This window comes from Danio rerio, chromosome 12, assembly GCF_052040795.2.
Source record: "Danio rerio strain M-AB ecotype USA chromosome 12, GRCz13ab, whole genome shotgun sequence".
NCBI lineage: Eukaryota > Metazoa > Chordata > Actinopteri > Cypriniformes > Danionidae > Danio > Danio rerio.
The window spans coordinates 43,763,464-43,787,319 of NC_141032.1; the positions used below are offsets into that span (position 1 = coordinate 43,763,464).

The 23,856-nt window shown below is 36.7% G+C and overlaps 1 protein-coding gene across 2 annotated transcripts in view; it reads left to right on the forward strand.

The window, feature by feature from the left end:
- Positions 1 to 20,810, forward strand: part of LOC147841483 (uncharacterized) — an 86,893-nt gene extending 66,083 nt beyond the window's left edge. For both annotated transcript variants that reach the window (XM_087276900.1, XM_087276899.1), the window contains exons 6-8: positions 10,926 to 11,031; positions 19,927 to 20,099; positions 20,749 to 20,810. In XM_087276900.1, the coding sequence (XP_087133026.1) occupies positions 10,926 to 11,031; positions 19,927 to 20,094 (274 nt within the window). In that variant the 3' untranslated portion in view covers positions 20,095 to 20,099; positions 20,749 to 20,810. The remainder of the gene's footprint in view (positions 1 to 10,925; positions 11,032 to 19,926; positions 20,100 to 20,748) is intronic.
- The last annotated feature ends 3,046 nt before the right edge of the window (positions 20,811 to 23,856 follow it).

A 23,856-nucleotide genomic window follows, 5' to 3' on the forward strand; every position in this document is an offset into this window, starting at 1 on the left:
ACTCTTTGCAAGCACTGGAATTTGTCTTTCAGCAAATGCAAATCCAACATTCATTCATTTTGTACAAAATTGAGAAGAATGCACCTTTGTGCCACCTTGGTTAAAAAAAAAATGTGAAGAGAGCGAATTGAAAAAGCAGTCCCATAAAGACTGCATCTCTTCACAGCATACAATACGAGACGGCTGCAACATCCAAGAGAATGAAGGACAAAGGAGGAATAAAAGAGAGGGAGAAAACATTAGGGAAATTGCAGAATATCAGCTCGCTCACAGATCCAGTCGCTGGATTTGACCCAGAGGCTAAAGAATCTAATGAGAGCAATCAGTTCCAGTGGCAGGGCGGACTGAACCATCGCCAGTCTGATGCTATGCACCATCTCCTGCCGCAAGAAAAGCTTGTCACTGCAGAAAGAGGATAGATAGAGGGTTCTGGATTCTGGATATTGACTGAAAATATTCACAATGGCGTTTCATTATCTCTCAATGAGCTATTAGGCATGATTCCATTATGAATGCATGCCAAACTTTTGAGATATTTTAAATAACTAAAGCAAAATGATTGGGTTTATGATAAAATTCATGCCTATTTTTGTGTCCATACCATTGCAGACCAAGAGAAGCCACTTTCTAGCGTCAGTACAGATGTTGATCCTTTAACTTTGTCTTGGTCTTCCCTTGCTTTGTTTCTGTCTCTGTCTCCTCTCTTTATGAAGCTGTCTGTGATTTTCTGAGGTGCCCGTGGCTGTTGGCGCTTTCTCTCCACAGACACGCTGTCTTTCTGTCTCCTGATCAAGAGGCTCTTCTGAAAGGGAGAGGAAGAAAGAAGAAATGGGCTAAAGCAGATGCAGACAGTGCTGGAGAGATAGCGAATTAGGGCTGTGGATGAATATAAATCTTCAATCAGTGGATCATGCACGCGTCTCGTCGGGCTCTCGCAGCTATAGTCTATCTCCTGAGTCATTCTGAGACAGAAATACACCAGTACTCGTTCCACCTGTCATGAGATCGGCAGTAACATCTGGTTGTAGTTCAGCACTGCCGCTGCCTCGAGCGAGATGGGTTTGATTGGCTGCTGATGCACTGGAAAATATTATAGTTAGTATTAAACAGGGACATACTCTGACCTTTTTTTATAAGATGTAAAATGAGTCTCTAGTGACCCTAGAGTGTGCACGTGAAGGTGAAGCTTAAAAATACCACACCAATAATGTTTTAGAACTCTTTGCAACTTCCCTATTTAGGCTTTAATTCTAATTATACAACAGTTATGTCTGGTTCTCGAATCTGATTGGCTGATAGCCGTGCGATATTCTGCAATATCAGAACTCCTACAGCCTCTTTACCCTCTGTGTATTACTCCGCCCACATACACCCAGCAAAAAGCAGACACTACAGATCTAAAGTTTAAAAGACGCTTTTAACTGTTTTAACAGCTGTTTAACTGTCAGCTTATGATTTGAATCCAAGGCAGAAGAAAGTAGTTCCTCATACAAAAGAGTTTTTGAGACTCTCCATGTTTGATTTAGTTTTTATATACACAATTATGCCGTCAAACTGTTGTATAAATGCAATATCACACTCGTAGCAGTGCGATATGGCTGTATATCGGCACTGGTGGGGGCACTAAAGCACTAGGCCTGCGGCCTCGTGCCAACTCTCGCCTCCCACCAGTGCCGATTTATAGCCATATCGCACTGCTACTCGTGTGATATTGCTCATTTATGCCGTTTTGGTGACTGTGACTTTAAATTCAAATGAGGTTTCGCTCTTTTAAAAATGAGGGCGGAGCAACAAATGCATGCGTGTCAGCATAGTGGCAGATTCAAAAACAAGACTAAGGCTGCGTCCGAAACCGCATACTTCCATACTAATATAGTACGCTAAAATCAGTATGTGAGCCGAGTAGTATGTCCGAATTCATAGAATTCGAAAATCAGTATGCGAAAAGTACCGGGATGACTTACTACTTCCGGCGAGATTCCGGAGTGCGCATCCCATGCATGCTGCGCTATCCCATGATGCCCCGCGAGCGAATTCATGAATGGAAGTAAAGCGACGCAACTGACGGACGTAGGTCACGTGACCATGACAAAATGGCGGATGTAGTATGTCCGAATTCCATTCATACTTTTCACATTCATACTGTATAGAACATACTTTTCTAACGGCCGAGTAGTACGTTTAAATTCAAATGCAGTACCTACTGAGTAGTAGGCGGTTTCGGACGCAGCCTAACATTCTATGCTGATGAGGGAGAGATCATCGATAATGGGCGGGGCTTACCCCCTTTGACACGTACAAAGGCAGAATGTCATTCAAAGTGTTTCTGCAGACTGTTTTTAAAAAGTGTGATTATAATAACAATAATTTAAAATATTTTTACCATTAGAAGCTGGTTATATGCACAGACTGTTATCACACAACTGTGTTTAAATCCTTTATAAAAGTGATTTTTGTATAATAGGTCCAATATGCAGTATGACAAATAGATTTTTTAATTTTCTAAAGTGTCTGGCCTTGCAGTACAAACTAGGGCTGCTCGATTATGGGAAAAATCATAATCACGATTATTTTGATTATAATTTTAAATACCATTATCAGTTAAAGTCAAAATTATTAGCCCTCCTGTGAATTATTTTTTTTAATAAATATTTCCCAAATGATGTTTAACAGAGTAAAGATTTTTCACAGTATTTCCTATAATTTTTTTTTCTTCTGGAGAAAGGCTTATTTGTTTTATTTTGGCTGGAGTAAAAGCAGGTTTAAATATTTTGAAAACTATTTAAGTTCAATATTATTATCCGCCTATTATCCGAAACTACTGTTATACAATGACTTGTCTTTGAATCACACTTTAATCTGAATGCTTGAATTTCGGAAAATATCTAATCAGATATTATGTGCTGTCATCATAGCAAAGATAAAAGAAATTTATTAGAAATGACTTGGCAACGCAGTGGCGCAGTAGGTAGTGCTGTCGCCTCACAGCAAGAAGGTCGGAGTTAGCATGTTTTCCCTGCCTTCATGTGGGTTTCCTCCGGGTGCTCCGGTTTCCCCTACAGTCCAAAGACATGCGCTACAGGTGAATTGGGTAGGTTAAAATTGTTCCTAGTGTATGGGTGTGTGTGGATGTTTCCCAGAGATGCGTTGCAGCTGGAAGGGCATCTGCTGCGTAAAAATGTGCTGGATAAGTTGGTGGTTCATTTCATTCCGCTGTAGCGACCCCGGATTAATAAAGGGACTAAGCCAAAAAGAAAATGAATGAATTAATGTATAGGAAATGACTTATTAAAACTATTATGTCTAGAAATGGGTTGAAAAATGTCACTAATAATTCAGAAGAGCTAATAATAATTCTGACTTAAACATACAGTTAGGCCCATTTTCCTCCCTGTAAATAAGGAAAGGGGAAAAAATACAATAGAAAAAAAAATGAAACAGTCTGTGCTTTAAGCATCTTCACTGTAAGAAAAACACTTTAGCTACAGCCGTCCGTCATTCAAGAGCAGTGAGAGATTTGTCCTTTTGTTGTTTGATTAATAATGAAAAAACTGTCGGCAGCAGGAATATTGAGTTTCTATTTCAGGTGTCTCTTGATTTTAAACTCATTTGTTTTTTATACAAATGAGGGTTAATATAAATAATTACTAAACACTGCGTTTTGACACCTATTTGACCATTAAAGTGCTCACATTGATGACTTTAGAAGTGTGTGCTCTGCTCGTCTCTGAGGTGTGTGAATGACACATGCTGGACACAGGATGCAGTCTCATTCACGCTTTTTAAAACATATATGATTCGAATGTACATCAATGAACTATGAGCATCCTGCCTGCAAAAGTTACATTACAGTACATGCTTTTAGTCATTTTCATGTGAAACCGAGCTTTGCAGAACAACAAATGTGTACAACTGGAAAGGGGGCGGTATATGATGCAATAATCGTTTATCTTGATTAATGGTTTTTCATAATCGTTAGAAGCTGAAATTGAAACCGAATGTTCGATTAATGCACAGCACTAGTACAAACAAATTAAAGTTTCTGTCATGTTACTTTTTAAATGTTGCATAGTATTAGCCCTCTTGTAAAAAGTTCACAAATTTTCTAATATTTTCCAAGTGATGTTTAAAAGAGCATTTTTTTTTTTTTTTGGAGCAAGTCTAATTTCCTTTTCTTTTTTTGTAAAGTGACTATTGTCAAGAATGGATACCCATACTCGAAATTGGTCTTCTGCTTTTGCTCAAGGGAACCACAGCTGGGTATTGAAGATGGAGAGAGTGGGGTTTCATTCACCCATCTTTAGTTCCTGCCGGCACAGCGAATCGAACCTGCAGTCTTTCAATTACAAGTCCAACAGCCTAATCAATAAATCACAACTGCACAACTAAGGTCAATATTGTTACAGGGTGTCCGCTGATCCTTAAAAAAAAAAAAACTTAAATTACATAGTATAAAAATAATGCCGTAATTAGTCCTACAATGCCTTTATTCCACGTTTCAAGGGTCTTAAAATGCAATTGAACTTATCCCATTTGTTTCCAAAAGTCTATTAGTCACCCAGAATGAAATAGGTGGAACCCAATGAAATACAAATTTATATATAATAATAAAACATATTACTGACATTTTACCCTTTATTTACAATGAATTTGCTCCAAATGAACATATTTAGTAATTTTGGGGATTGTTTAAAAGGGAGCGGGGAGGGATCCCTAATTATGGTGGGCATATCCTTTATTTTCACATCCCAATGTTGAGAGGTATGGTGCTGCTGCATCCCAATTATTATTATAATTAGCTGTTATTAGTCAGTCCAAAGACTGTTTTGAGATTTTTTACTCTTTCTATTTGTAATAAAGAACATTAAGGATGGTAAATGGTTACATGCTTTTTTTTGCTAATTCGGTACTATACAATAGGTCTTAAATATCATGGTATTTTGTGGTATAATAAAGGTCTTAAATTCTAAAGTTTTAAACCTGCAGATAACCTGTATTAGCCCCCTAAAGAAATGATCATTTTTGATTTTCTGCACAACAAACACTGATGACCAATAGCTTGCATAATTAATCAAATTTTCTGTCTTTCGGATAAGATGTTAAACTGAGGTCCTGACTCTCACGGGTCTTTAAAAATCCCATGACACTTCTCAAAAAGAGAAGGGGTGTTACCAGTGCTTAATTTGTAAATTGCGAGATCCAAGAACAAATCGGGGTAACAGATCCGGTTGTTACCAGAGGAGGGAGAGGTGTTGCGGACGAAAGTAAAGAGGGTTGGGGAGTCGCGGAGGAAAGTAAAGAGCATGGAGGAGGGGGATCGGTGAAATGAGGTGCTGGATCAGATTTCAGAGGTGGTGGATACAAATCTGGCTTTTTCCAGCACAAATTAAGTCCTGGGTGTTACCCCAGTGTCCTGGCCAAATCCCCTCCATCGGCTCTTACCCATTATGGCCTCCTTATCATCTCTAGCCATCAAATTGGCTCTATCACTGTCTCTCCACTCCACCAATAGCTAGTGTATGGTGAGCGCACTGGCGCCGTTGTCCTGTGGCTGCTGTCGCATCATCCAAGTGGATGCTGCACACTGGCAGTGGTGTAAAGAGATCTCCCCCATGACTGTGAAGTGATTTGCGCTACATAAATACGCATAACTTACTTCATAGTTGACATAATTAATGTAGTCAACATTGCAGAATGAACCAAAATCTTATCCCAATTTTTTTTCCATCAAGTCTTCTTTAGTTGAGGTTGTTTTTTGGAGAAGCATTTAATGCTGATAGACCACCAACACCAAACCCACAAACCATCATGAAAGCCCTTGTCTTTTGTCCACACATTCTGCATGCTCTATTTTGGACATGAATCAAATCTTTGCAAGATGCAGACATGGACCTTATAATGTGAATTTTGGATATCTCCGAGCACAGCAGCTTGCTTTTCAGCTATTTGGCGCATTTGTTTTTTTGTTTTTTTTTGGTGTGTGTGTGCCATTTCCTTCGCTGTTGTTAAAGCAGAAGGGCTGAGTATTGACGATAGTATAGTTGAGAGAAGGATCTGACATTGCAAGGCTCCAAATGAGCTTTCTTTGTGTTGCGGTGAAAAGACACCAACGAGAAGTAAAGCACTGGAAGAAAAGCACCTGAAAGCGAAAAAGAGAGAACGTTTTCTTGGCAGGTGACCCCTGTAAAGAGCGGTCGTCTCATTTCAGAGCAATGCCAGTAGAGGAGACGAGTTGGAAAAAAAAAACAGACAGCTCTTTGTGAGTAGCAGTCTCTGTTTTCTGCTGAGATAAGAAGTGAAGAAAGAAAAGCAAAAGCATCTCACCCTTTGCATGTCTGCCCCAGCGAGAGATAAAAAAGAAACAAAAAAAAGAGGTGAGGGTTTTTCTTGGCCTTACCTAGCCGAGTCGCTTTCGGGGAAACTCATGCATCCCTGACACCTCGACTGAGATATGGAGGCTGACAGGAAGAGCTTCGGGGCGACTTCCTACTGAGATGCGATCCGGCAACTTCAACATGACATGTGGAAAAGCTAATTTAACAATAACTGAGTGATGGGTCACGCTAGTGGCTTACGTTCGTGTTGGCTTACTTAAAAAGCCAGACAAAAGCTGCTGCCGCCTTTTTTGTGGCCTTGACAGAAAGTGATTAAGAAAAGGGTGAAAGCGCTGCAACTTTCCAAGCTTTGTGTCGGTGTAATTGGAGTCGCAATGTTAGCGAATGACATGGCAGATGTCTGATCGTGTCTCTTTTTGAAAAAGCGAGCTAATGAGTGTACTCACGAGTTCATGTTCATTGCAGACTATACATATTTAAATGATGTAGCCCTTGCATGAGTTTAATTGGAAATCCCTTTGTAGTAAGTGAGTGACATGACAGAGCAGCTGTATACAGATGTTACTACAAATACTACAACAAATATTACTTCTCCAACATATATTTGTTGTATAATTATTATTAATGGTAGTAGTAGTAGTAGCAGCAGCAGTTGTTGTAGTGGTTGTAGTAGTAGTTGTTGCTGTGATAGTAGTTGGGGTAGTTGTAGAAGTAGTAGTTGTTGTTGTTGTAGTAGTAATTGTAGTGGTTGTAGTAGTAGTTGTTGTAGTAGTAGTTGTAGTCGTTGTAGTAGCAGTTGTTGTTGTAGTACTTGTAGTAGTAGTAATAGTAGTTGTTGTAGTAGTAGTCGTCGTTGCAGTAGTTGTCATATTAGTGATAGTAGTAATAATTGTTGTAGTAGTTGTGGTAGTAGTAGTTGTGGTAACTGTAGTAGTAGTCATTGGTTGTTGCTAGATCGGATATGGATGCGGCCAGAAACAGAAAGTGATTAAGAAAAGGGTGAAAGCGCTGCAACTTTTCAAGCTTTGTGTCGGTGTAATTGGAGTCGCAATGTTAGCGAATGACATGGCAGATGTCTGATCGTGTCTCTTTTTGAAAAAGCGAGCTAATGAGTGTACTCACGAGTTCATGTTCATTGCAGACTATACATATTTAAATGATGTAGCCCTTGCATGAGTTTAATTGGAAATCCCTTTGTAGTAAGTGAGTGACATGACAGAGCAGCTGTATACAGATGTTCTGATCTGCCACACAGATTAAAAATGTTGACTGTAACATTTTGAAACACTGTACATGCATATGTCCTTTTCTACATATCCTTGAAGATACTTAGCAAGTCATATTTGCCCACAGATTTGCTGTTCAGCAGCTTTTCCCCCCCCCTGTTTTATGACTGTTTTCTGCAAACCTTAAGGCTACTTTACATGACAGCAATGTAGTCCAAAACAGAAACATTTTTCCCTTGCATTTTTCCCTTGGAAAGAAAATCACATCTACATGAAGTTTTCATAAGTTGTTTGTTGTGTGTAGTCATTGTAGTAGTAGTAGTAGTTTTAGTAGTCGACGTTGCAGTGGTAGTCATTGTTGCAGTAATAGTCATAATAGTGGTAGTAGTAATAACTGTGGTAGTAGTCGTTGTGGTAACCGTAGTAGTAGCCATTGAAGTAGTTGCTGTATTAGTTGTTGGTTGTGTTATTAATAGTAGTAGTAGTTGTTGTGATTGTAGTAGTAGTTGTTGTGGTTGTAGTTGTTGTTGTTGTTGTAGGAGTAGTAGTAGCAGTTGTTGTTGTTGTTGTTTGTTGTTGGAGAAGTAATATTTGTTGTAGTAGTAGTTGTAGTAGTAGTTGTAATAGTAGCAGTTGTAGTAGTAGTGGTTGTTGTATTAGTTGTAGTAGTAGTACTTGTTGTAGGAGTAGTAGTTGTTGTAGTAGTAGAAGTAGTTGTAATAGTAGTAGTTGTAGTTGTTGTAGTAGTTGTAGTAGTAGTTTTAGTAGTCGACGTTGCGGTGGTAGTCATTGTTGCAGTAGTTGTCATATTAGTGATAGTAATAATAACTGTAGTAGTAGTTGTGGTAGTAGTCGTTGTGGTAACCGTAGTAGTAGCCATTGAAGTAGTTGCTGTGTTAGTTGTTGGTTGTGTTATTAATAGTAGTAGTAGTTGTTGTGATTGTAGTAGTAGTTGTTGTAGTTGTTGTTGTTTTTGTAGAAGTAGTAGTGGCAGTTGTTGTTGTTGTTGTTGTTGTTTGTTGTTGGAGAAGTAATATTTGTTGTTGTAGTAGTTGTAATAGTAGCAGTTGTAGTAGTAGTGGTTGTTGTATTAGTTGTAGTAGTAGTACTTGTTGTAGGAGTAGTAGTTGTTGTAGTAGTAGAAGTAGTTAGTAATAGTAGTAGTTGTAGTAGTAGTTTGTGTTGTAGTAGTAGTTGTTGGAGTAGTTGTTGTTGTAGTAGTAGTAGCTATTGTTGTTGTAGTAGTAGTCTTCGTTGCAGTAGTAGTCATGGTAGTGTTAGTAGTAATTGTTGTAGTAGTTGTGGTAATAGTCTTTGTGGTAACCGTAGTAGTAGTCATTGTAGTAGTTGCTGTAACAGTAGTAGTTGCTGTAGTAGTAGTAGTAGTAGTTCTCGTTGTTGGTGTTATTATGATTATAATTATTATTAATGGTAGTAGTAGTAGTAGTAGCAGCAGCAGCAGTTGTTGTAGTGGTTGTAGTAGTAGTTGTTGCTGTGATAGTAGTTGGGGTAGTTGTAGTAGTAGTAGTTGTTGTTGTTGTAGTAGTAATTGTAGTGGTTGTAGTAGTAGTTGTTGTTGTAGTAATAGTTGTAGTCGTTGTAGTAGCAGTTGTAGTAGTAGTACTTGTAGTAGTAGTAATAGTAGTTGTTGTAGTAGTAGTCGTCGTTGCAGTAGTTGTCATATTAGTGATAGTAGTAATAATTGTTGTAGTAGTTGTGGTAGTAGTCGTTGTGGTAACTGTAGTAGTAGTCATTGGTTGTTGCTAGATCGGATATGGATGCGGCCGGAAGTTAACAAGAATTGTATATGTTATATATGAAATTTTCTATTTATTGTATTTTATTAACGTCTACCCCACCCAACCCTAAACCCAACCGTCACTGTACTGTAAAAATATTAATTATTGTTATACAGTGCTATAAAAAAGGCTGCTATATTGCATATCATACTGCTGACCGACCACGTATCCAATCTAGTCATTGTAGTAGTTGCTGTAGTAGTTGTTGATGGTGTTATTATTATTAGTAGCAGTAGTCTTGATGATTTTTTTACTGTCATTATTACTATCATTGTTGTTGTTGTATTTTTTACTTTCATTTTTACTATCATTACATTGCAATCATTGTTGTCAATCAATACCACTGATTGTTTTTGTTTTATTTCTATCTATATTATTCTCTTCAGTTTTTGATATTCATGACCTATAATAATATGCTTTAATATTGTTGTTGTATATATATATATATAGACAGACAGTCAGACAGACCGACTGATAGATAGATAGATAGATAGATAGATAGACAGACAGACAGACAGACAGACAGACAGACAGACAGACAGACAGACAGACAGACAGACAGACAGACAGATAGACAGATAGATAGATAGATAGATAGATAGATAGATAGATAGATAGATAGATAGATAGATAGATAGATAGATAGATAGATAGATAGATAGATAGCTATTTCCTATTTATGTACTTTAACCTGTTTACATAGTACCTTTACGCCTGCAGGCACACACACACAGTCGGTTGGTCTATCTATCTGTCTGTCAGCCAGTCTATCTATTGTTCTATCTATCTGTTGGTTGGTCTGTCTATCTATCATTATATTCTTCTACCTATCATTTTGTCGTTTCATGTATATATCGTTCTACTGTATCTGTTGTTCTTTTTATCTGTTTGTCTATCTACAGTATTTGCATTTTGTCAACATACTCATTGGCAAAGTTCCTTGTTACTAAACACGTTAGCTTTACATTATTTAATAGAATTATTATTTTTATTTTGTTACTTCCCCGACACAGTATAAACATTTTCATAAACAATATATTTTCTCTCACTGCATTTCACTTTCTCCAAAATTCATTCTCCGTCTCTCCGTCCCCCGTCTGGAATCTCCACAGTGACTTAAATAATTAAATTGAGAGTGTCTGGAATCTAATGTTCAGGAGCAGAGAGTGGGAGCGAATGTCGATTGTGGATTAGAACAGAGGCTAAAAATCCGTCACATCTCAGGCCAAGCCTAGTATGACACACTGAAATCTAGTTAGCACAGGCATGGTGTCCAAAACACGCCATTGTCACATTCCCACACAAACATTTCCTCTCTCCAGCATTTCTCACTGTTTAATGGAGCGGCGTTTAATTGACAGTCAGAAGCCACATTTTGAAGAACCTCCTCCAATTTGCTGGAGTTGCAATCATTGCTGGCCAATTGGTGGACGTTTGATTAACATGCATTTTGGCAGTGGGATTTGAGCGAGCGGGTCTTAACATGATGAATCTTGATCTCAGATTTGAGAGTTATTTGTATTATCAAAACACAGCGCATTGATTCTCAATGGGTTTTGTTTCAGGACACTGTGCCCAATTGGAGATGTTGCAGATCAAACAACATTTCCTTCCCATGTGTTTGAGGAAACAAGTGCATCATTTGCAAAGGAAGCTGGTGCAAACGAAAATGTAAGCTAACGCTATTGAGGCTATTTGTTCAATTCAGAAAACTACAGTTGTTTGCTGAAAAGCATTTTGCGGTCTCACTCACTTAATTTAAATCAAACAACTATTCAATTAGCTTTTGAATGAGTAAATTTAACATATTCTATAAGATTTAAAGTGTACTAAAATGGAACGGTAATTATAAAATGAAGTTGCAGGGTCTGAAATTAATGGGGGTTTGTAATTACATAAAGCTGAATTGAGAGATATAGGGCTCTATTTTAATGAACTAGACACAAAGTCTAAAGTGTATGGTGCAAAAGCATTAAGTTCATGTCTGAATACACTTTTGCCATTTTAAGGATGGAAAATATGGTCTGCACCTGGAGCATAGTCTAACAGGATTGTGCTTATTCTGTTAAAGAGTTATGGGTGTGTTTTGAGAATAAAACAATTTTGCCTTAAACAAATCAGTCTCTTCTCCAGTTGTTGTGCCATGGCTCATCTGCTATTTTCATGGCGTACTTTATGAGTTGAAAAACTGAACACTTCACTATCGAGAAAACTGTTAAACAGACCAACTGCAGTGCCGTCATAAAGAATTAGCCTCCTCCACTTGGCCTCTTTACTTTCTCTTTACTTTTACTCTTTACTCCTTTACTTTCGTGGATAAGGAAACAGTGTTGTGCGCACTCCACTGAAGACATCCGTTAGCCTACATATTTGTTTCAAAACTATTTCTAAATTCAGTTCTAATTTCCAGCAAACAAATAAATGAACAATAATAACAGTGTGGTCAAAAAAGTTATATCCAAGTACACGTCCTATTGTTATGCCCCATATGGTAATGCAGGCGTCTCCAAAATCCAAAAGGTGAACAAATCAACTTGTTTTTATTCAAATAAATATACATATGCATATAATAAATAATACTAATTATAAAAATAACATTATACAAATGCAAACTGCCATGAAAAAAAACAGAGATGAGGTTTTAATATTTATGTAGAAAATAATAATTTTATTGACATTTTAACCCTTCAATTGTTTTCATATATACAGATATTTGTGTATTGCTGTACATTATGTGTGTATTAAGCAACATGTAAGCATTTGAACCTGCATAGGTGCATAACTGACACGCTCTGTGCTGGATTTTAGAGCAGCTTTTAGTTGGTAAATGGTGCGGTCTATTTCAGATCTTCAAAATAGCAATGCGCCAACAATGCACCTTAACACACCTTTATAGACCAGCACACCCATGAGTGGCTTAAATAGATTTTCTATTTAAGCAATGTGGTTCAAAACGTGAGAATTACTGTTGTACTGGTCTGAAAATAGCAACAAATCGCACCATAAACGTCTTGCGCCTCATTGCGCCAAAAATATGGAAGGGCCCATAAACTCACTTTTGTAAAATATTGTTGCCATTTTATTTTTAGAATTATACTTTATAACTCACATTTGTGATCATAAAAGATCACAATAGGTAGATCACAGAAGGTAGAATTACACAGCAAAAAATAAATGCTTTTCCTAAAAAAAAAATTTAAATACAGAATAAATAAATATATATATATTTATATATATATATATATATATATATATATATATATATATATATATATATATATATAATCTTGTTTTTACAAGTAATATGTCCAAATGAAGTGTAATTTTCCTAAAAACAAGCAAACTAGTCTGCCAGTGGAGGAAGCAAAATAATCATGTTTTCTCTTTAAAATACGATTATTTTGCTTTCCCTAATGCCAGATTATCTTGCTTTGTGGGTGAAATTCACTTAATTTTCACACATTATTTCTGAAAACAAGAAAATTCTTTGCTTGTCTAGATAATGATTCTTTATTTAATATCCAGAAGGTATTTAGACTGAAAACAAGACAAAAACTCCAAATAGGAAAATAATTTTTTAATTGTTTTCTGGCAATAACTAGGGATGCACCAAAATGAAAATTCTTGGCCAAAACCGAAAAAGGGGAAAGAAAGGCAGAAAACTGAAACCAAAACGCCAAAATAAATATGCCAATTATTAGTACCATTGCATTTATGACTATAACTTTGACAAGTTTTTATTTTTTCCTGCGCTCTGATCTCCCTCTCTTGTGTGTGTGCTCTCCGTCTTCCGCGGATTCTCCGCATCCATTGTGGTTTGGATCATTTCACATGCGCACTGCTTTATTTTCACAAGTAATGATCTTTATATCGTGGGTTAAGTACAGTCGACGAAATGCAGAGAAAATGCAGACATGCTGCTTCAGACAAGCACATGCAGGCACGGTTTCAGTTTGCATCACAATACACTGTTTTAGCTGCATTGATTTGATGATAAAAGTCTTTTGGTCAAATTTTTGGTGGCCGAGCATTCAGTGCATTCCTAGTAATAACATGCATATATTTTACAGTTTTGTCTTAATAAGTACCAATTTTTATCTTGCAATTCTGCGAGAAAAAAAAAAAAAAAGTTAGAACTGATTTATGATCTCGCAAAACCTAATTGTGAGATAAAATTGAAAAGTAATTATCTTTTATTATTATTATTTAATTGCAAAAACAGGCTTTTAAAGTCACAAAGTTAAAATAAAATAACATTTTATTGCCAAAACAATAATTTTATCATGTAATAAAGTGCGTTGATAAACAGTAAAACCCTTGCTGTCTCCTAATAATGTGAGAATAACACAGTACTAAATCCAGCCAATTTGTTTTTTCTAATGCATTGGGATGTTTGTGCCAGCCCGGAGATGATATCTTTCCATTGTCAACACAGTATTATCATGATGGAATTAAATTTACGGAGGAAAAGACGAATGCCGTTTGACGGAGTGTGTTGCACGTGAGGCACCTGTCAGATCTTCACCAGGAGCTTGGCTCCGATTTCAGAACAATGGCACGCGATCTGCTAAATTATCTCCAAAATGTCATGGCCCCACGAGCAAACTAGCACGCTGATTTCTTTCAGTAATACAACACGCTTTGATTAAATTTCCTCTCCCTTTGATTCATATTCAAGACGGCACACAAATAAATTGCCTTCCAAAGAGTAAAAACAGTCCAAGCAATCAAGCCCCGTCTTCGGTGTCTATTTTTTTATTTATTTTTTTGCTAACATTTCGTTACGATGCAGGTCTCAGCCCCTTTGCACGCTTATTTCTGACTGCTTTTCAGCGAGTGTGTGACAGTTTTACTAATAGCGGCCCCAGGGTGCCTCAGTATCTATCACAACAAAGCAAAACAAATGTCGATTACTCCAGGCCTCGAGGGGGGCATTTAGACTGACACTGTTAACTTGCCAACAGCTTTTCACTAATAACTAATTTCTTCTTTGAGGAAACGTCTTTGAAAATACCACTATATGTGTAACACGAGACGGTTGCAGTGATGCAATGCACAGAAAAAGTATAACATCTTAAATTCATTCTCGTAGTTCAGATTCCAACTGGATGAGACTCTTTGGTTGTTGTTGTTGGTCTAGGAGCTGAGGTTTTATTTATATATTAGTCGTGTGCTTTATTAATAAGCTGCAACTCAAATATATTTTCTACAGTATATAGAAAGTCATTCTAAGTCTGAATTATTACCCCTCTTGTATATTTGTTTCCCCAATTTCTGTTTAACGAATACATTTTTACAGCACACTAAACATAATAGTTGTAATAACTACTTTCTAATAACTGATTTGTTTTTATCTTTGTTGTGATGACAGTACATAATATTTGACTAGATATTTTTAAGATTCTAGTGTTCCGCATAAAGTGACATTTAAAGGCTTAACTAGGTTAATTTGGCAAGTTAGGGTTATTATGCAAAGCATTGCATTACGATGGTTTGTTCTGTAGAGATCTAAAACAAATATAGTTTAAGAGGGCTAATAATATTGACACTAAAATGGTTTTAAAAAATTAAAAACTGCTTTTATAGCCAAAATAAATCAAATCAGATTTTCCCCAGAAGAAAAATATTCCTGGAATTACTGTGAAAAAGTCCTTGCTCTGTTAAACATCATTTGCCAAATATTTGAAAAAGAAAACAAAATTCAGAGGAGGGCAAATAATTCTGAGTTCAATTGGATGTTAAGTGAACTTAACAGTTCCAAGTTAAAATGAGTGTCAAATTTTCATTATTTTTTAAGTCAATTTGTTGCTATTAAGACAATGGGCTTTTTTAACAATATAGGCCCAAAGTCTAAAGCGCAGGGTGCAAAAGAATTAGGGGGTGCCTGATTCCACATTGCTATTTTAAGGACGGAAAAATACTGTCCGCGCCATGTTATGCGTTATGAGCATAACATGCATTAAACCAATCGGAATCTCATCTCCCATTCCCTTTAAGAGTCAGTTGCGTCGTACCATTTACAATGTGGACTTTGTAAGTGAAAAAAACTAAACGCTTCACTAGCGAGAAAACAGTTAAACAGACCATCTGCAGTACAAGGATAAAGAATGAGCCTCCTTCATTCGACCTGTTTACTTTCTCTTTATTTTACATTTACTTTTTACTCCTTTACTTTAGTTCAGTAGGGAAATGGTGTTGTACGCACTCCACTGAAGACATTCAGTAGTCTACATATTTAATTTTGTTTGTTAAGAGCAAAGATTTGTTTTAAAATTATTTCTAAATTCAGTTCTGTGGAGAAATGTGGAGTTATCCAAACACACGCCTTATTCTTATGCCCCATATGGTGATGCAGACGTCTCCAAAACCCAACAGGTGGACAAATCTAAACTTGTTTTTATTAAAATAAATATAAAAATCTATATAATAAATAACACAGCTAATAACTAATAACATTATACAAAGGCAAATAGTCATAAATAAACTGAAAAAAGCACCCCGAGATGGGGCATGGAGGAAGTGGTTTTTATATTTATGTAGAAAATAATAATTTTTGGAACATTTTAATGCCTTTTTTCCATATGTAACGATATTTGTGTATTTCTTTACATCCTGTGTATATTGACCATGCGTAAGCATTTTAACCTGCATAGACGCTGAACTAACGCACTCTGTGCTGGACTTAATACCAGCTTTCAGTCTATTTTAGTTCCTTAAAATAGCAATACACCAACAATGCGCCTTAACACACCTGCTTTATAGACCAGCACACCCATGAGTCCACAAAGTGGCACAAATGGATTTGCTATTTAAACAACACGGCGCAAAACATGAAAAGTAGAGTTGCGCTGGTCTGAAAATAGCAACAAATTGTGCTTAAACAGTTGTGCCTTATTGCGCTGAGTGTATGGTAGGACCTACTGCGTTTACTCACTTTTTTAATCCATCTAATTGCTGTTTACAGTATTTAGTCTTTCATTTACTTTTTGGCTTAGTCCCTTTATTAATAAAAGGTTGCCACAGTGGAATTACCCACCAATTTATCCAGCATGTTATGCTTTAGCGCATGTCTTTGGACTGTGGTGGAAACAGTAACACCCGGAGTAAACCCACGGGGAGAACATGCAAACTCTACACAGAAATGCCAACTGACCCAGCCGGGGCTCGAACCAGCGACCTTCTCGCTGTGAGCTGACAGCACTATCCACTGTGCCACCGTGTCTCCCTTTTTACAATATATACAGTACAATAATATATAGTCATAAGCTTCTGAAATGTTACTTGTGAAATAAATGAGACTTCAGAGGGTTTCATCTGCAAACAAACAACAGACTTACTCATGCATACAGCCAAAGTGTGAGACAGTGATGTAAGACAGTCAAACCCTTGCGTCTCCCATCGATCAGCCCACAATGAAAATCAAGCTGAGAACTGATGAAAAATGTGTGTGGGAAGCCGTGATGCATTCTGGGAAATGGCTTCAGCCCATCAGTCTCCTGCAGCTCTCAAGTGTAAGAGAAGAGAAAGATAAGATTACTCTGCATGCATTTTACATGGTTTGTAAATACACAAACTTTGACAAACATCTTTGCTTTTTCAAATACTGCATTTATTTAAGTGTAATGTGTGTTAACTTTATCTGTCGACAATAACAACAAAATGAACACAATTGAAAGAGTCAATACAACTTGTTATTGCTTGGAATTATTAGTGGTGCTCATGAATTTTAATATCCTTTTTGACAACTTTCCAATTTTGTTTTTAAAAGGTGGATGTAAAATGTTTAATAGATTAAACATATTAAATTATTATTTAATTAGATATTAAAAAAAAATATGCTAAGAATAAAAAAAAAATGCTAAAGTCAGATATTCTGCTTTAAAAATGTGTTTATCATGCCGGAATGTCTGTCTTTGTTTTGGTCATTTAACCCGCCCAATGCCAGTTAAGCCCATTATATTTCAGCCCCCCGGGTTGCCTTGGTGAAAAACCACACATTTCATTCATTCATTCATTCATTCATTCAGTCATTCATTCATTCCTTCATTCAGAAGGGCTCTGAAAGTATGCTTCCGTGACCAAAATGTGACCTCTGGTGGAGAGTAGCAGACTCCTAAATGAAACAGATTCAGTTCCACATATGGTTATTGATTAGAAAATTATATAAATATTATGAGCGTAAACATTAGGTGAGCAGTTCACATTGTAACCCCGTGTCCTAACAACACGCTTCATAATGAGATACGCTGCAATTTGGCAGTTTTCACCAGACGAACCACGACAGAAATTTAAATACAGCCATTCAGAAGCACAGAATAGTGCAGTTACTGCGCCTCAACGAAATGGTAAGGTTTATAATCTATTAAAAACATTTAACCCTCTTTAACATTGTTAAATGTACATGCTGAATCACTCAAATGTGTTAGTTCAAAAGTTCAATTTCAAACGGTGTATTTTATTTTCAAGATCTGAGGTTTGCTGCGGCTTTCAGTAATTGGCAATAAATGTCATATAAATGGCATTCAAACTCACATTGCTAGCATTTAACACTGAATAAAGCCCATGAGCTGTACCTGAGGTAATCACTGTCATAGTTTTCTGTTGTTCACCTGTGAAAAATAGAAGCCGTTTCTAATATATCAATTCAAGGTGTTGGTTAGGACAAAAACTGTTTTTAATATGGAAAATACTGTATTCCTTCTATTGAGTGCCGATTGCTTTTATTTAGAACACGGTTTAAATCACTCGCTCCTGTCCTCAATCTGGCAACCTGCGCTTGCATTTCTTTTGATCCAGGAGTGCAATACCTAGTTCAACATGGGTGACACTGGGTGTCAAATTTACATTCTGCACCTCTAAATTATTAATTTGAACAAACAGCAAACATCATTTTTCAGTGAATAGTGTGAGGTCCCTACAGAAAAACTTGGTTGACTGAGCCTGGTTTAAGAGGGGTTTTGGCCATTTCCAGGCTGGTCAGGCTGGGAGATGACCAGCTAAACCAGCTTGGTCAGTTAACTTACATTGCATCTTATATTAGATTAGTATAGATTCATCTTTTTTGTTATTACACATGTACAAGTACAAGGCAACGAAATGCAGTTTAGGTCTAACCAGCAGTGCAAGTGTGTGTGTGTGTGTGTATGTATATATATATATATATATATATATATATATATATATATATATATATATATATATATATATATATATATATATATATATATATATATATATGTATGTGTGTGTACATATATATATATATATATATATATGTATGTGTGTGTACATATATATATATATATATATATATATATATATATATATATATATATATATATATATATATATATATATATATATATATATATATATATATATATATATACACATACATGAATTCAGTTACATTGCATCTACATGCCAACTAATTCTCAATAGATTATAAGCAGACTGTTAGGTTGTGGTTAGAGTTAGTGTAAATGTAACTTGACATTTACTTGCAAACTTTCTTATAGTCAGTTAAATGTCTGTTGAAGGAGCAGCATCAGCAGATATTAAGCAGTCTACTAATACTCAAATGGACCATCAAAATAAAGTGTTACCATGCTATTTGTTCATAAAAGTAAATACATTAACTGATATTAGGTAATGGACTATTATCCATTATAAAGTGTTACCAACGAATCTTAAAACGTTATATTATCACATTTAATATTCCACAAAGGAGTTACAGATGCAGTTAAAATGGTATAAAATGCTTGTAGATTGTAGTTTCTTTCTCATGATCATTTAGATTGCAGCTGTATACAAACATTGAGCCAGCATTCTTGTTCAAACCCACAGCACAAACTACATTTTTATCCTCGGTGGAGTAGGATAATGGAAAATGCATGCCTTTCTGACCAGCTCTTAAGTCACGTGTTCAAAGACCACATGCTGACACGACACACTCCACCACCAACATCATACACACTGCACACCTGACTATACTTTCACCACTTGACAAAAATAGCTGCAATCTCTGGCTTTGCAGCACACACGTATCGTGGTGTTAATAGCCCACTGATTCTCATCAATACCAGTTCAATACGCACAGCTGGCTGCATTTCAGGAAGTCAGTAGTAGCAGCATTCGACCAATCAGATCAAGCATTTTTAGACAGCGGAACACTAGAATATTTTCATTGATTGTAAATGAGATCTCAGGTGAAAATGTTGTGTTATACTGTAGTGTAATATAAAGAATAGGTTAACACATTAGTTTAAGTATCAATTCTCATTATTAAGTATTTAGGGCCTATTACCTACTATTTAGTGCTATTTAAACTCTGACAGACATGTAAACACACTAACTCACACATCTGAATTGAACACTTTGTGTAACACTGCCTGTTACCTTATACTACATGCCTGTATATTATTAAGACACTGTCACTTTATTATATTCATAAGCTTTTTGCACTATACACTGTTTTGCATCTGCAAAACTCTGGTTTGCACTTCTTGCCATGTGCCATTAATTGTAATTGTATATACAATTTTTATTTTTACTTGTATTTTTTAGGACATCTCGGTGGCACAGTGGGTAGCACAATTCCCTCACAGCAAGAAGGACGCTGGTTCGAGCCTCGGCTGGGTCAGTTGGCATTTCTATGTGGAGTTTGCGTGTTCACGTGGGTTTCCTTCGGGTGATCTGGTTTCCCCCTCATGTCCAAAGCTGTGGTATAGGTGAATTGGGTAAGCTAAATTGGCCGTATGTGTGTGAATGAGTGTGTATGGATGTTTCCCAGTGATGCAACCCATCACTGGGAAACAGCTGGAAGGGCATCCGCTGCGTAAAACATATGCTGGACAAGTAGGCGGTTCATTCCACTGTGACGACTCCAGATTAATAAAGGGACTAAGCTGAAAAGAACATGAATGAATGACTTATATTTTTAGGTAATATATGTTGTATTTGTTGCGTATTTAAAATTCTACTTTTTATATTAATATTATCTGCTACGCACCTAGCATCTGAGATTAACGCAATTTCAATTCTCTGTATGTCCTGTACATGTGGTTGAGTTGACAATAAAGCTGACTTTGACTAATTAGGGCTTATTACCTGCCTGGTGTTAAGACATTGACTGTTTTTTATTAGTACTTATAAAGTATTACATAAGTAAATTAACAGGTTTACCCAATACCTAAACATAACTACTACATTACTAACTTTTAATTAGCAACAAATAAGTAATTTATTTAGCTAAAAGTGGTTTATTAATAGTGAGAATTGTACCTTAAAATAAAATGATCAGCATAAGATGAAATTCCTTCTTTAGTTTTATAGCTATCATAATTATTAGGCTAAAATCTGTGTTTTCTTTACCTGATTTGTTGACAGGTCCTATAACATCATGCTCCAGGAAGTTACATAATTTTGGTGGGAAGAACTCCAGCGTTTTTGTAAGCATTTGCAGTTGATTCTGTTATATTTTTGTTGCATTAAATGCCTTGTTCCATCCCGTGCAAAAAAAATGAGTGTCATAAAATGAAAATTTGAAGTGATAAAAAGTCATAAGTGTTAAATAGGTTAGATAAATGGGTAAATAATCAAAGCTTAACGTCCTAAATAAGCTGTCTGTCATTGGCTCATTGAGAAGTAGGCACTTTTTCTATCCTGTTTATTTATAAGATAGTAATATTATTATTCTAATAAATAATACGATTATTATTAAGTATCCTAATGAAGTGATGCATTTCTGTGTTATTATTACACTCACCGGCCACTTTATTAAGTACAACTGCTGTCCAACTGCTTGTTAACGAAAATTTCTAATCAGCCAATCACATGGCAGCAACTCAATGCATTTAGGAATGTAGACATGGTCAAGATGATCTGCTGCAGTTCAAACCGAGCATCAGAATGGGAAAGAAAGGGGATTTAAGTGACTTTGTACTTGGCATGGTTGTTGGTGCCAGACGGGCTGGTCTGAGTACTTCAAAAACTGCTGACCTACTGGGATTTTCATGCACAACCATCTCTAGGGTTTACAGAGAATTGTGCAAATTAGAGTAAAAATCCAGCAAGCGGCAGTTCTGTGGGCACAAATGCCTTGTTGATGCCAGAGGTCAGAGGAGAATGGCCAGACTAGTTTGAGTTAATAGAAAGGCAACAGTAACTCAAATAACCACTTGTTTCACCCGAGGTATGCAGAAGAGCATCTCCGAGCATCTTGAGGCAAATGGGCTACAGCAGCAGAAGACCACACTGGGTGCCACTTCTGACAGCTAAGAACAGAAAACTAAGGCTGTAATTCGCACAGGCTCATCAAAATTGGACTAATGAAGATTGGAGAAATGTTGTTGTCTAATGAGTCTCAAATTCTGCTGCAACATTCGGTAGTAGGGTCAAAATTCGGCGTCAACAACATGAAAGCATGGATCCCGCCTGCCTTGTATCAACGGTTCAGGCTGGTGGTGGTGGTGGTGAAATGGTTTGAGGGATATTTTCTTGACACACTTTGGACCCATTGGTACCAACTGAGCATCATGTCAACATCACAGCCTACCTGAGTATTGTTGCTGGCCATGTCCATCCCTTTATGACCACAATGAGCCGATCTAACATTCGTAGTCATTTCATATTAAAAACAATTACTTAAAAAAATTTATAAAACTTATTTGGAGGGGTTTCATTCAATATGAAGGTCACTTCAAGTTTCCTCAGTAGCATGCGTATCACAAAAGAGGCCCGTGCATGATGATAGTATATGAAATATACAGTTTCAAAGGCCTTAATCAACATTCAAGACCATATGGTTAACTAATGAGCCGAGGCGCCCAAGTACAAAGAGCAGCTCATTTATTTGACCTTTCGGGATGAGCAGTGTGTCAGAAAACACTTTTATTGGCATCCAGTGGTAATATACCTTGTTCTTTCAGACAGAAAGCCCATTAATATTCATTGTCATGTTTAAGCAGTAGGTGTAGCACAAGAGAATTTTTAATGTTTGGATAGGCACTAATATGTAAAATATCCACATGTGGGCAATGCTGAAATGAAAACACTGGGTCCAAAAGCCTGAAACCATGCTGAAAAATCAAGCAGGGTTTTAGCATTATTTTTCTTTGATTGTCTACAGAACAAACCATCATTATACAATGACCTGCCTAATAGAGTGTATGCCGAAGTATGCCAAAGGACTTTTACTTTCCAGTAACCTGGGTTAAGCGCTTCCGGTGAACTGTACGCCATTGCAAAATCGACTCATTTAAGGTCTGTTTACTTTAAAAATCAGTAATCTCCACTGGCTGAGTGATATCTGATATAATGTGTGTCTCAGATTGTACAAGAAGCACTGCATTACATTACATTTTTCCCGCCATGTCTTTATAATACGAGCAATGTTACCCCAGTATATTCAATAGAGCTTCTGCACTAGCCTGTCGATCCTGACAGGCGTGTGCGAGTAAACTGCTTTTTGTCTTGTTTTGTGCTTGAGCTACTAAATGAATGCCAAAGTCTATTTAACCGATTGTATTTTAATTACATTACAATAGCCCATTTCACACATACAGACCTTTCTGGAAAATTACCTGCAATTTTCAGGAAAGGTTGTATGTGTGAACACGTCTTTTTTGAAAATACCGGTAAATTCGTTCTGGCTATTTTCCGGAAAGAGAAGTTGTAACATTACCGGTAATTTGCCGGAATGCTGCGCTGTGTGAACGCAGAAGGAAGATTGCCGGAAAGAGCGTGTGCACGTCTAGAACGTGCTGACGTGAGAAGTCTGCTTTAGCCAATCAGAACAGTCAGACGCGTTTACGTCCGCGCGGTTTATGAGAAAAAAAGCCTTTGAATATTATCCCAGACGCATTTAGCTGCTAGAATTAGTCAGATAACGTTTATGTGTTCTTCTTAATGCCAACTGTGTAAATAATCATCGATAAGATGCTTATGGTAAGCCGCTGTTTGTTTACCTTCAAGTTTTTACACATATTATGAACATCTCGACATGTGAAAGTGATCCTCCATATGTTTTCATCGAAGTTGTTCACAATACTGATCATCCACAGAGTTTGTGATGTAGTCAAATGTTTGCAAATACAAGCGCAGCCGTTTAAGGCTCATTTGTTGTAAATGATTTCAGAATTTACCGGTATTTTGGAATGGATGTGTGAACCGTCTTTTCTGGGAAAATTCCGTAACGTCCTCGCCTGTGTGAAAAGCGTTTTTTTGAATAAACCGGTAAAGTAGTTCCGGAAATTTTCCGGATATTTACCGGTATCACTGTGTGAAAGGGGCTAATATCAATACTGTAAAAGGAACCATATAAAATGTAAAAAAGTCACAATAACCTGTCACCGGAAGTTTATCAGTATGGGAAGAAACACTAGCTCGGCATGTACCCTATTACCCTAATGCCTAGTTCAGACTGCGTGATTTTAGCCCCGATTTTGGCTCGCCGACAGGTTTTGAGAAATCGCCGACAAATGCCTGAAATCACAG